Genomic DNA, 13,976 nt, shown 5'->3' on the forward strand with positions numbered 1-13,976 from the left:
TCCTGTGGGAGGAATAACATTCAGTTTCATGAATACAAATACTGCTTTGAATCAAACAGTATACTTGAACCTGCTACAAGCTTCTGTGTTTTCTGTTATTTCAGGCAAACCGTGAAAACCATCGAAACTAAAGTGAAGCCAAAGTATCTCCTTTGCTATCTAGTGGCTGGCTGCTGTATAGGTCACAAACCCCACCTCCACCATGTTTGCAGATGGGACATGGATCAAACTTAGAAGTAGGCATCAAATAATCTCTCCTCGAAGATGGTTTCTGTTATCGCAGGTTGTTCTTATCATGCTGATGTTTGTTTTTCCAGTAAATTTTGTTTTAATTCCTTTTTTAAGGGTGTAAAAATGGGGTGATACGTCATGATTGACAGATTAGACTGACTCACGATTGGTCGACGGGACATCGCTACCACGACTCCATCCCCCAATTACTACTGTGCAGACTCTCATGCATCGTTAAACACTCAGATGCCAATTCATCAGTCACATTCTATCAATTCCCAACTAGAATATCGCACAAGAGTACTTGTTGAAAACATTAAACATTTATTAGCAGATAAAAGAGAAGTGAGGTTGGGAGTAGAGGTGGAGGGAGAGAAAGACTCAAACAGATATCAGGGAGGGGGGGGGAACAGCTGCACTTAGGACACAGACAGATAAAATTACAAAGAAACCTTTCAATTCTACGTTTTAAAGCTTGTGCTGGGGCAGGAGAGGCCCGTGTACAACAAAGATCCTGTTTGTGACAAGCGCTGCATTTAACTGGCTGACAAACATGCATCCACAAAGCGGACATCAAACCCTTCACCAAACGGAGCCCTTCACAGTCAGCACAATCTGATTGTCGAGAATACAAAAGTGATGATTTTACTGCTGCTTTACTGTCACGTGGGATGTTCCCCCGAATTCTGTCTGTGGACTGAAGCAATTTCCGTGGCTTTTTCTAAGAAGGTGTAAACATTGCATGATGGAAGTGTGAAAGTGTCTGTGCACAAGTGAACATTGAAAAGTCAACAGTGTTTGCATTTCAACTCGGTCTTAAAGTCGAAAACGATAGAAATGTCTTCACGCTTGGCACAAACATTCAATTGGTCTGAAGTGACCTGATTTAAAGATCGATTGGTGACGGTCAAGGTCACCGTGACTCCACAACACACAGTTTTTGGCCATAACTCAAGAATTCATGCACTGATTATGACATAATAGACTAAACATCTTTCATTCAATCTTTAAGTGTCATTTTATCTTCTATATATATATATATATATATACATTACACGAGTCTGGACACACATAGATGTAAACTTCAACTTGACTAGTTGGTGCATAAAAATCACGAGGTGGTTGTTCTAGTTTCTTTTAAATATTTTCTGGTGTTTGAATGTGTGTTTTTTTGTCACTTATCATTACCCTCAGCTGGAGGAACTCACGTTTGATACAATCAATGTAACAGAAGGTAAAGTACACTTTATCGGAAATGCTGAAATAAAAGGAGACTACCACAGTTTCACACACATGCAGCAGCGACTTTTCCAACCTGCCGACTGGCCTCCTGCTGGCGGGAGACAGTAGTGGGCGCTATGATGTTGACTTTACTGAGACAAAACAAGGGTTGTTCTGTTTAGTCAATCATTGTGTTTCTTTTTCTTCAGACGCTTCTCAAAGTCAATATAATTTAAAAGTTTTTCAGTTGGATGGGCCGCTTTTCCCCATCAGGCTGCTGGGTGGAACTGTGACTTCTGTAAATGATGCTCACATACAAGAGATTTGCATCGTCCATCAAGAGCAGGCAGTATTGTGAATGAACAAAATTAGCTTGAGACAACAGCAGCTCAGGTTCAAATGATCACTCAATATTTATTTTTTTAAATCCTTCTTTTGGTGACGCCTAGTTGTAGTATCCAGACCCTGTGGCTGCTTTGTAAGTCATTCATAATTTTGTACTTTGTATTTTGTCTTTTCTTCATGGAGCTCTAGACGTTTTTCCTTTTCTTGTACACAGTCAAACTTTGTTGGTCTTAGATCACCTCTTCTGAATTACATGACGCTGTGATAGGTTGACACGGCTCCACCTGCAGAAGATTACCAGTCTCTAACGTCTCCGTGGACGTTAGACAACTGCTACAGTGTTTCCTCCTCATCCTCAGCTGTTGCACTTGAATTAAGAACAGGCATATTTTCCTTCAGCGAGATATCGTCCACCTGCTTGGGGCCGCTGTCCTCAGGTTCCTCAGGAATGGACGGGTCCGAGTTGCTGATCACGTAACCCGGGAGAGTGGCGTGCAAGTTGACCACGGGGGGGCACGTGCGCCGATAAACATGGCTTGAAACAAGTGTGGTGGAGCGTGTGGAAGGCCCAGCCCCGGCCAGGTGGGACTGACTGCTGGTGCTGTTGTTGTTCATTCCCACGACCACAGAGCCGTAACGGTAGCGGCCGCAGACCACCGGGCCCTCCCACTCAAAGGCCAAGTTCCAGCGCGTCCATTTTTTCTTTATCTCTGTCTGGACCTGTGGGAGTGGGAAGGACAAATTCTATCACAAACAGATCACACAACAAGTGTAGAGTTGACATCTCATTTGAGATATGACACTTTAAATATCTGATTTATCTTGATTCGTAAACGTTTTCAATGGTTGGAAAAATTAGGGAGTCTTGTTGGAATCATAACTCAGACATACTCACTCCTAATTTATGCAGTGTAAACAAATCGCCTCCTTGCAAACATAGAGCAACAAACGCTGCCCACTGGAGTCATGTTTCTGGTCACGTTAGTCATCTGAGTCCAATATTTACCCTCATTTGAACTTCAGTTAGTCTTTGTTATGAATAATATATAATATGTATATATAATATATTATATTTTCTGTCACAGGCACTTAATGCTATGGTAGATATCAAACAATGCGCTGACCTTGTTTGCTGGAAACAGCGCTCTACAGTTTTGTGCTGTCAGGGTGATGAAAGGCTATAACATGTGTGGGCTGAATGACTCAAACAATGCATTAACATGTCAACTGTGTGGGGCTTAGTGGGGGATGTATTTGCACAAATGGAATGGAATAGTCAGAATAATTTTTTCTTTAGTGTGAAATCACTTGGCGATAAGAATTGTTGTGTTTTCATTAGTTTAGAATGAGCCGTTCATATCTATCTTTATTCAAGAGCGTGCTCCTTCAGATTAAGAGCAGGACTTATTGATTTCACGTTCAGATTTTGGAATGCTTTCACTCAAATAACCCCTGCTTGTGCTTCCATTTGCTCTGCTTGTGCTCAAACTGTGGGCTTTCACTCAGGGTTTGTTGCGTCAACAGATTTCCTGCATTCAGACAAATTAAATGACCCCCCTCTTATTGTGGGTGATGTTGAAAGCATCAGTGTTTCTGCCAGTGTCAGTGTTCCCATAATGTAAAGAAAACTTTTGCCGCTCTGCCGGATTCCTGCTCCATGAAGGTGTCGTCATTTTTCCTTCAAGCACAACGAAGGAAAGCCGGTGTAACAGTAAAGAATCGGAGGGCGGGAGTGCATGAACGCAGTTAAAGTTACCATCCATACGGGACACTCACAGAAGCAACAATAATATCTGAGTGCAGGCGCAGTTTGAGCAGAAGCAGAGCAAATCTAAGCCCAATCAGGGGCGATGTGAGTGCGAGTGCAGGGTTTCGAACGAAACCAAAAAATCTTAATGTGATAATGTCGCGGGTCTCTCTTAAAAACTCCCAAAAAAGATGTGAAATCACAGGCGGAGTCGGAAAATTGTGGTGGTTTCAATGTGTTTACAGGCGTGTAAGTTGCCACAGTCACTTAGACACAATGAGGCTACTTTTTTTGCGGCAGACTCAGCAGCTCGATGAAGACGACAGGATTGGCCAATTGTGTCTTGAGACCCACTGACATTACATGAATCATTTGGCTCACCGGTAATATCAAAATTATACCTTTTTGGAGCTCTCACTCCAAAAATAAAACATGCTCCATTTCATTTTTGGTTGTTTGAATTTCAGAAGTCAGTCACACAGAAAGGTCTTGGAGGATGAGAACTCCACATGCTTTAAAGAAAGGCAAGAAAAATGGCAGAAATGGTGATTCTGACAGCCAACGATCTAAATATAAAGTGTATGAGACATTTGAGCACGGGTCTCAAACAGCAGTATTTCTATTTCACAAGAGTTTTGTGCAATCACAGAAGCCTTCAACATTTTCATAAGCTGCTGTGATGAGCTGATCGCAGCCCACAGAGCTTGGGATTAATAATGATCTGCCTCTGTGTTACGTCCCCTGGGAACGAAAGGTCCATTACCTACTTTGGATCATCAAATTCAGGAGCAATCCATTCTACCATCTTCATTAGTCTCTTCACCTCCACTCTTAAGCCAAACAATCTCCTCAGGGCCACATCCTTTGCTGAGCCAGCACACCTCAGCAGAGTCAATCACATCATGCAATGCTGACTCAATGTCATCTGAAAAAGTGCCAGAGCTGGTGGCGCTCTAAACCCCTGGGCCTGATCTACCTAAGAGAAGTATCCACTCACCTCACCATTGCAGTAGCAATAGATAATGGACACAAAGAAACCCTGAAAGAAAAAAGGAAAAGCTCAGATCAGAGCAGAAGTCCACGAATTTCAATCATTTGGTCAATGTCATTCCATCAGAGAACAGATCAAACAATAGTGATGTTCCATTTTCCCCAACAATCACCTCTTTGTCTCCAAAAGTAAATCAAGAGAAACGTCTCCATAACCGCGTCTGTCTGTCTTTGTCCTGAGCTTCTGTTGGTGTGTTGGTGTTTTTCTGAGGATTTGATTGTCGAAGAAAAGGAGCTGCCAGACAATTTTATTCTCACAGCCATTTAATGAGTAGTCGGTTAGCAAGCAGACAAAAGCAGCAGGACTAATAACTTCTCTGTTATAGTTTCATCGTTCTTCAAGATCCAACTGGTCCTTTTTTTTTAAATCAGACTTTAAAAAGTTTTACAGGTTCTAAAACACTTTAAACGATACAAATCTACCAAATATTAATATCAAAGGTGTGATTGACAACATTCAGTTTTAAAGTTGCCGTGTTATTAACTACTTTGTGTTATTTTAATTGAAAATGACTCACGCTGAGACACTTTGATTATTATTATTTCTTTTTGTGAAGTTGCTTTCACGAATCTTCTGACCTGGATTCACCAAACTCAGACGCACAAAGTTGTCGTAAAGAAAAAACGTAGGCTGACGAATGGATGAGTCATTACAGCAGCATTTACTGTGACAGGGATAAAGAGGGAAGGAGTCAACACAAACTTCAACAACATCCTTGTGAAACGAAGCAGTCTCTGAATAATATGAGGAGGGGTCAAGAAAATGTGACCGTCACAGAGATACTAAGTGAGAGAATATTGTATTTTAGTCCTGAGAATAGTACACAGCGTACATCTCTGGTTGTTCCAAAAAAATCATGCAGGTAATATTAATTAAATATGATTAAATGTATTTTTCTGTATATATTCCCTTCAAAGGAATTAAAGTGTGTGATATAATGACTACGCTGAGTGAAATGTACAGTACGTGATAATTCAGTTCAGGGTCTTTCACCAATGCATTGTTTTTAAAGGTAAATGTGCACGGACACACGTTCGTCCTTTATGCTCCACTGGATTAAAGAGGAAGCTCTGCTCTTTATTTACTTGTTGCCATGGTGAACCGCGGGATCTGAGCTCTTTTCATGATGTTTTTTTATTCCCCAGACACGTATGTAAGTCAGCATGAGCATAGAGAGGGGTTGACTGAACTCAGATAAAATCAGAGACAAGAGGTTTCCCATCGCAGCCCTCATCAAGGCTCACTACTTTCTATAACTGGCCCCTGGAGCTGAAGAGGGGCCCCCAGTAGATGATTTTTAGCCTCAGACGCTGGACTTTTTCCTTGTTTCAGCTCTATACTTATTTTCAATTTATATTATGTAACTTTGGCTGCTCGGGGTCCCTCAATCAACTGGGTTTCTCCTTTGTAATACATCGCATCCGCCGGAAGTTATAGCAAAGAAATCAAACGACCCATTACAATGAATAAAACTGGGGCTTGAACTTTGATGGAAACATTTTCAATAAAATAATGAACATAGGTCTAGTCGTTTTAGATATTTTGATAAAGAATTATTACATATTATACCGATAACATGAAACACAAATTTACTCCAAAGCGTCACTATTATTTTTTCAAGTCTCAGTCTTAACTTGTTCCATAAAATCTGTGGCCTATGTCATAAAGCAAGTTAAATATGGTTCAGTGGCATAGAATGACACTTAGAACACTGACAGCAATACATCATGAACAAGTGTGGAGCTATTGTACTTATAGAAATCATAATAAACTTAATTCATTTGTTTACAAAGTTCTTTGACAGCAAAGCTGAAAGCAAAGACAAGAGATATAAACAATAGGCGGGAAGCAACGTGACAAGAAAAGCCAGACGACAGCGTTGGTCGAAAACAAAGTTGCAAGAAAACAGAACGAGTGAAAGGATCAAAGAGTGTTCAGATAAATAAAAATAAGACTATGTCACATAAAAATTGGAAGACATTTGGACAGTGATAGTAAATAAATAAATAAGTAAAACAAAGAGTTGATAAAAAGACGACATCACATGAAAGCAGGTGGCTCCACCTGAGGATCCAAGGCTGCGAACAGGAACAAATCCTTTTGTGTTTTTTCCTCCAAAGTTGCTTCACTGCTCCGATCTGGAGTCTCTTCACTTATATCATTTACTCCTGATAATGATTCTGCATGAGTCATCCATCCTGTTTGTGACCACATCCCTCTGTGCTCCTCAGTGCTTCTCGTGTTTTTGTGAATATGATATATTTATCCATTGAAGGGTCCATTAGGAATAATTACTAATTATTACCTGAAGACGAGGAGAGACGAAGGATCTTGGTGAGGTTTTAATTCAAGCTCGTTGTCCGTTTTTGTCCAACAAATACAGTCTGCTGAGCTATATAGGTGATATATGTTAAGATCACACCCACACACATAGTTTGACCTTTAGGGCCAAATTATGACTGACTCCAACTCGTCACTGAGCTGCTTCTGCCTCACGGACTATGACTCGCAGACTTGATTCTGACTCTCTAAATAAAATCAATATAAACAGCATATTCATAGTAAACAGCTGGTGATACATGTTTGCAGTCATACAAGATGGTTCCTTCCACACAGAAACTCTTTTACTTCCACACAGACACTCTTTTACTTCCACACAGAAACGGTTAATGCCGCGGCCACAGTGCGACACCACGTATTAAGCGAGTGACAGGACGAGAGGAAGTACCTGAAACGAGTTGAAGAACAGCTCACAGTACATGCGGATCTCCCAGCTCGGCCCCTCGAACGTATGAGGCATCCCCACGAAGATGATGTAGTGGATTCCAAACACCAGCACGAGGACGAGGGTGGACTTTGCCAGTTTCCTGTAGAAACAGACACACGGATATTGAGCTGAGTCTCCCTGCTTCACATTTACAGGCTTGATTCATTCGTCCTTTTGACTGAGAACAATAACCATTGAATGGGAAGTCGTAAAAGTAAATGGTCTGTATTTATACGGAGCTTTATAGTCTTGAGAACCACCCGAGTGCTTCACAGAACAGTTGTTGCCATTCACCTATTCACACACATTCATACAGTGCAGCACTTTCTCTATTACACATCAACCACACACTGTCTGACTGGTGAGAGGACGACCCGCTCTACCTCCTGAGCCACAGACGCCCAAGTAACAATGTAAGTAGATGATTAAGTATAACATCAACTGTGACAGAAAGATAATGACCACATAGTAAATGATCGTTGTAATTATATAAAATATTCCTATAGTTGTTATAATTGGCAAATGCTTCACATTAACAGTAACATGTCATTCTACCTGCTTACAATTAAATGTTATGAAACATTTTATAATGTGGAATGTTTGACGGTATTCTGTTAATAAATATGCAAAATTTTAAAGGTTATGACCGTTATGACAGGAGGGACAAAGTTCAACAGCGAATTCAGTTCGTTTTTAATGGCTTATATAATCCTCCATTTATTTTTTAGTAATGATTTTTCTTTCCGAGCTCCTTCCACAGTTTGACAATTATCCCGACTTGGATACAAAAGCACAAGACACGTTCATTTATAGAATTTACTCTGCTTCCTCTGTTCCACATCAGCTCTACTGCACTTTTCAGCCCACTGCCTCTAAATCCTGCTAACGCACTGGGTCTCTGTTACCCGAGGCATTTAACAGCTTTTTGACACATTGTTGACCTCAGTCAGAACGCAGACAGCTCACTTAAACATCTGAATCATGGAGTTGACGAGGAATTGAATTTCATCTTTTTTTTTAAATCCCCCCCCTTTTCTCCAGGGGCTATTCCCTGGTGGAGGCCCATTTTCTATTTCACTCACCTTCGATGCTTTGACTCACACTTTTGGATGTGAAATCCCTCACGAGCTCTTACAAAATAAGAAGATCCATTTTCAGCACTTTCGTAATAATTGCACTCACTTTCCATCCAACATCCAGGTATCAACGCACATGAGAAGGTGCACGGTGATCCCTTCGAGCAATGTCTGGCAATTTCAGTTACACATTGGAGAACTGAACGTGTACGTGTGGGGCTGATTTACATGCAGATGCAAACGTCTCAAAGCCACAGAGCCACAGAGCAGCACAGTGACCACTTGGCGAGCATGAGAATCATCTGGACGAGCGGAAGATTGGGACATGCAGCAATTAACCTGATTATTTCCTGATGGGAAGCTAGTTTTTTAGTTTTTCCCTTTTGGTCTGCCGAAAGCAACGTACACTCTCACAGTGGAGATGAGGAGTCCAGCTCTCTGGTTAGTGTTTTCACGTAACTCATACTGGGAGAAGTGCTACTTTGCAGTCTGATGAATCCATTGAAGTCTCTGCTCCGATGTCAAGGAGTCCTGTGAAGAGCCCTAGGAAGCATTTCTAGATAATAAAAATCCCCTGAAGACGACTATACTGCTCACAGGACATATACATACATTTAAGTTTTGGAAAAGAAAAGAAACAAATACCATACATGTAATGTTAATATACAGGAGTATGATCCTACCCTGTCTCCCTCTCTTCACATTTCATATACAGTGGGGCAAAAAAGTATTTAGTCAGCCACCAATTGTGCAAGTTCTCCCACTTAAAAAGATGAGAGATGCCTGTAATTTTCATCATAGGTACACTTCAACTATGAGAGACAGAATGGGGTGAAATAATCCAGGAAATCACATTGTAGGATTTTTAATGAATTAATTGGTGAATTCCTCGGTAAAATAAGTATTTGGTCACCTACAAACAAGCAAGATTTGTGGCTCTCACAGACCTGTAACTTCTTCAAGAGGCTCCTCTGTCCTCCACTTGTTACCTGTATTAATGGCACCTGTTTGAACTCGTTATCAGTATAAAAGACACCTGTCCACAACCTCAAACAGTCACAATCCAAACTCCACTATGGCCAAGACCAAAGAGCTGTCAAAGGACACCAGAAACAAAATAGTAGACCTGCACCAGGCTGGGAAGACTGAATCTGCAATAGGTAAGCAGCTTGGTGTGAAGAAATCAACTGTGGGAGCAATTATTAGAAAATGGAAGACATACAAGACCACTGATAATCTCCCTCGATCTGGGGCTCCACGCAAGATCTCACCCCGTGGGGTCAAAATGATCACAAGAACGGTGAACAAAAATCCCAGAACCATACGGGGGGACCTAGTGAATGACCTGCAGAGAGCTGGGATCAAAGTAACAAAGGCTACCATCAGTAACACACTACGCCGCCAGGGACTCAAATCCTGCAGTGCCAGACGTGTCCCCCTGCTTAAGCCAGTACATGTCCAGGCCCGTCTGAAGTTTGCTAGAGAGCATTTGGATGATCCAGAAGAGGATTGGGAGAATGTCATATGGTCAGATGAAACCAAAATAGAACTTTTGGTAAAACTCAACTCGTCGTGTTTGGAGGAGAAAGAATGCCGAGTTGCATCCAAAGAACACCATACCTACTGTGAAGCATGGGGTGGAAACATCATGCTTTGGGGCTGTTTTTCTGCAAGGGGACCAGGACGACTGATCCGTGTAAAGGAAAGAATGAATGGGGCCATGTATCGTGAGATTTTGAGTGAAAACCTCCTTCCATCAGCAAGGGCATTGAAGATGAAACGTGGCTGGGTCTTTCAGCATGACAATGATCCCAAACACACCGCCCGGCAACGAAGGAGTGGCTTCAGAAGAAGCATTTCAAGGTCCTGGAGTGGCCTAGCCAGTCTCAGATCTCGACCCCATAGAAAATCTGTGGAGGGAGTTGAAAGTCCGTGTTGCCCAGCGACAGCCCCAAACCATCACTGCTCTAGAGGAGATCTGCATGGAGGAATGGGCCAAAATACCAGCAACAGTGTGTGAAAAGCTTGTGAAGACTTACAGAAAACGTTTGACCTCTGTCATTGCCAACAAAGGGTATATAACAAAGTATTGAGATGAACTTTTGTTATTGACCAAATACTTATTTTCCACCATAATTTGCAAATAAATTCTTTAAAAATCAGACAATGTGATTTTCTGGATTTTTTTTCCTCATTTTGTCTCTCATAGTTGAGGTGTACCTATGATGAAAATTACAGGCCTCTCTCATCTTTTTAAGTGGGAGAACTTGCACAATTGGTGGCTGACTAAATACTTTTTTGCCCCACTGTATATGTAAATGAGAACAGGACTGAGCCTAAAACTGGTAATTCAATGCAATCAAATATTCAGACGCTTTTATCATCATTTAGTAATTACCTTTCTAGACTTTAGTAGAAATTTGAGTCCAATCATCTGTGGTAAATAACTTGTTTTGAGAATTCATTATCAGAACTTCTTTGGTTTGACTTTTTCTAATTACCCAATTAAGTGATGTAAGATGAAACAAGTGTTTTTCTGTCTGCATAACACTAAACATCTTTGAACATGAAAAACCTGACAATTACTGAAGCCACGGCAGGTAAAGTTATACATCTATCATTTTCAGTAGCTTTGCACGCACCTAATTATTTGTAGAGTTCACAAATTTTGCTAAAAACAGATGCAAACCTGTGATAAGACGAACACACAGGTTTTAAAATGAGCAAAAAGCGGGGGCCATGGAAGCTTCATTTTTTATTGGGAGGTAAAAACCGACCGGAGCCTTTAAATGAAGATGGACAACGTGTCACCACCTCATCCCACTGTGCAAAAATTCAGCCAAATTATCCTAAACACGGGGGCTGCCATCTTGCACTTTTGACATCATTTGGAGCCACAGTAGTGATGTGGAGCCACGGTATCATGATCCATGATTAGTGTGAAAAGAACTACCCTAAATTACAGAAACCATCTTTGGGAAAAATCGATTTTACGTGCACTTAGACTTTTTAGTTCTGCAGATGTATCCACTAACATGGAGGAGGTGGGGTTTATAACCTATACTGCAGCCAGCCACCAGGGGGTGATCCAGGTGACTTAGCTTCTGTACAGGGTTACTACCTGCAACTGATCTCTCAAGTCTCTGCATGTGAATACAATTCGCATTCTTTTGAAATAGTTTCGTCAACAGTTATTATCGCTCACCTGCTTATTTGAGTTTTTTGTGAGTCTAGCCTCAGTTTTTCAGTGTGTACGACACATGGTGTATATTTTGCTCAGTGTCATCTTCCATCTTCGCTTCTAGTTTCCTGCACCTGATCACTATCATCTTTTCTTTTCTGCTCATCTACGCGATAATAACGACCTCACTCGCAGCACAACGCCACTCTTCCTGAATGGTACACTGCAATTATGATGTTTTTATCTGACAGATGGATGGCACCATCGGCGGGAGAGAATAAAAGTGATAATTGCTGATGTAAAAATGCCAAGCGATGCTAATACCCATCTGTGTGTGAGCATACAGACGTGAACTTCCACTTCTGTGAGGATCAGTTGGAGAAAGTGGGGAACATTTGGGCCAGCCCTCAATTTCTGAAACAACTTTACAGAGCTGTTTAAAGGCTCAGTTATCAAGTTCAGTTTTACGTTTGAGTAAGTGTTTGGCATTTAGTAGGTGAGATGGTTAATGTATGGGGGGGGCTAGGGAATGCATCAAGATTACTAACTAAAGCCATTTTAGGGAAATATCTAGAACATTCAACTCTATTTAATTTCAAGTTTTGAAATCATCACGGAGGTCGACACCAAAGCCAACAGTTCCCACAACGACCATTGGGAGCTGTGGAGAGATAAATAACCACTTCAGAAACAGGCTGGAGGTAAAACAAAACTAATGTCCAAGCGAGAGGCTCCAGACATTCTTCTGAGTTTTTCCTGCCCTCTTGCAAAAACATTGACATTGTGTGAGTGAGCCCATGTGAGAACACAGCAAGAGATTCTGCAGATAATTCCCAGTGAGCAAGTCGGTGCATTGATGATGTTTCTAATACGTGACAGACAAAAACAAACAAAAAGGAACGAATATCTCAGGATGAAAAAGTGGAGCCACACATGGAGAACACACTGGGAAAGACGTCAACTTGGAATGAGAACAAGATCCGAGAGCTGTTGGTGATTAGGGCTGAGGCTGGTGTTGATGAACTGAATCACATGATCTCCGCTGAACGCTCCAGGGACCTTTCTGTTGTTGTGAACGTGGTCCCGTCAAAATCCCGTCCCCATTGTTTCCTGGACTGAAAATGGCTTTAAATGTGGATGTTTTGTGGTTTAAGTGCAACCTGCCGGTCATTTGAAACCTTATTGCAGAAGATGCTGTGTCATAAACCTGCCATCGACCCCAGAGTTGATGAAACGTTTGCTGGGCATCGACAGACGGCTTCAGCATTGATGATCTACGGTGATTCAGAAGTAGCATTTGTGAACTGCAGTTAAACTATAGGACTTCATATTCCCAGAAGCCCCTTGACAGCTTAACACATACAGTGAATACAGATGAATGAAACTGGCACATGATTTACGAACAAGCTGGTGTTATAGATCAAGTTAGTACAACCTGTACTGTTTCCTGGTGTCGTATCGTCCTGCGTTTGTCTCTCGGATTTTCGTGGCGAGGACTCGCACAATGTTCACGAACAAGACAAAGTTGAGCTGAAAAGACGAGAAAAGAGAGAAATTCTTCATTTCTAAGTTTAACACCAACAGCCTCACGTCCTGTCATTGTAACCGACGGGACGAAAATCACTTTCAAATGATCGTATCAAACGAAATGTCACAAATTATACAAACCCATCAAACCGTTGTCACTCTGGATTGTTTCTGCTTGAAGGAAAAATTCACCGGACAGATTGTAAACCAGAGGGACATCACGTTGATTTTAGTTGTAAATTTAATAAATATTTATACCAACACTTGCATCAAACTTTCAAAAAAAAAAACAAGTCTCCGCATCACAAGTCAGGAGAAAATAAATATGGATGCTTATTAATTTTCCAAGAAGACAACATGTGCTTTTGCCCTTTTTGCCAACTTATGGGATTTATACCCGAGACGCTAATGAGACCAGGGCAAAGTAGTGTAATTTAAAACATGCAAATTGAGGCTTGTGCTTTCTTCTGAATCTACATCCTTTCAATCCTACGCTCGGATGAGTCTGAATGGGAATATAAATACAGCTTCAGAATACATACAGCCAGCAAGACAAACAGTCCTTTGTATGCACATGCAATGCATCTCTATGAGGATAAATCAGAATGGGCAAGTATAAATATTAAAGATGTAAAAAATAGGAAACGAAATTAAATATAAAAAAAGTTGCTCTGGAGCATTAACACAGGATGAGAACAGCCAAGAAGGTTTAGAACAAGGACTGTACTAGTATACATATACTAATATATATCATTATATTAATTGTGCATTGTGGACAGTGAGGAGGTACAACACTTACTTGATTTATTTCAGATTAGTAAAATATTTTT

The 13,976-nt window shown here is 41.1% G+C and overlaps 1 protein-coding gene across 1 annotated transcript in view; it reads right to left on the reverse strand.

Moving 5' to 3' along the window:
* Window positions 1-586: 586 nt before the first annotated feature.
* Window positions 587-13,976, reverse strand: part of pth2ra (parathyroid hormone 2 receptor a) — a 38,242-nt gene continuing 24,852 nt past the window's right edge. The window contains exons 10-13 of the mRNA XM_035175651.2: window positions 13,055-13,149; window positions 7,324-7,462; window positions 4,542-4,583; window positions 587-2,517 (exon numbers count right to left, since the gene is read on the reverse strand). Coding sequence (XP_035031542.1) covers window positions 2,131-2,517; window positions 4,542-4,583; window positions 7,324-7,462; window positions 13,055-13,149 — 663 coding nt within the window. The 3' untranslated portion in view covers window positions 587-2,130. The remainder of the gene's footprint in view (window positions 2,518-4,541; window positions 4,584-7,323; window positions 7,463-13,054; window positions 13,150-13,976) is intronic.

This window comes from Hippoglossus stenolepis, chromosome 13, assembly GCF_022539355.2.
Source record: "Hippoglossus stenolepis isolate QCI-W04-F060 chromosome 13, HSTE1.2, whole genome shotgun sequence".
Lineage (NCBI taxonomy): Eukaryota > Metazoa > Chordata > Actinopteri > Pleuronectiformes > Pleuronectidae > Hippoglossus > Hippoglossus stenolepis.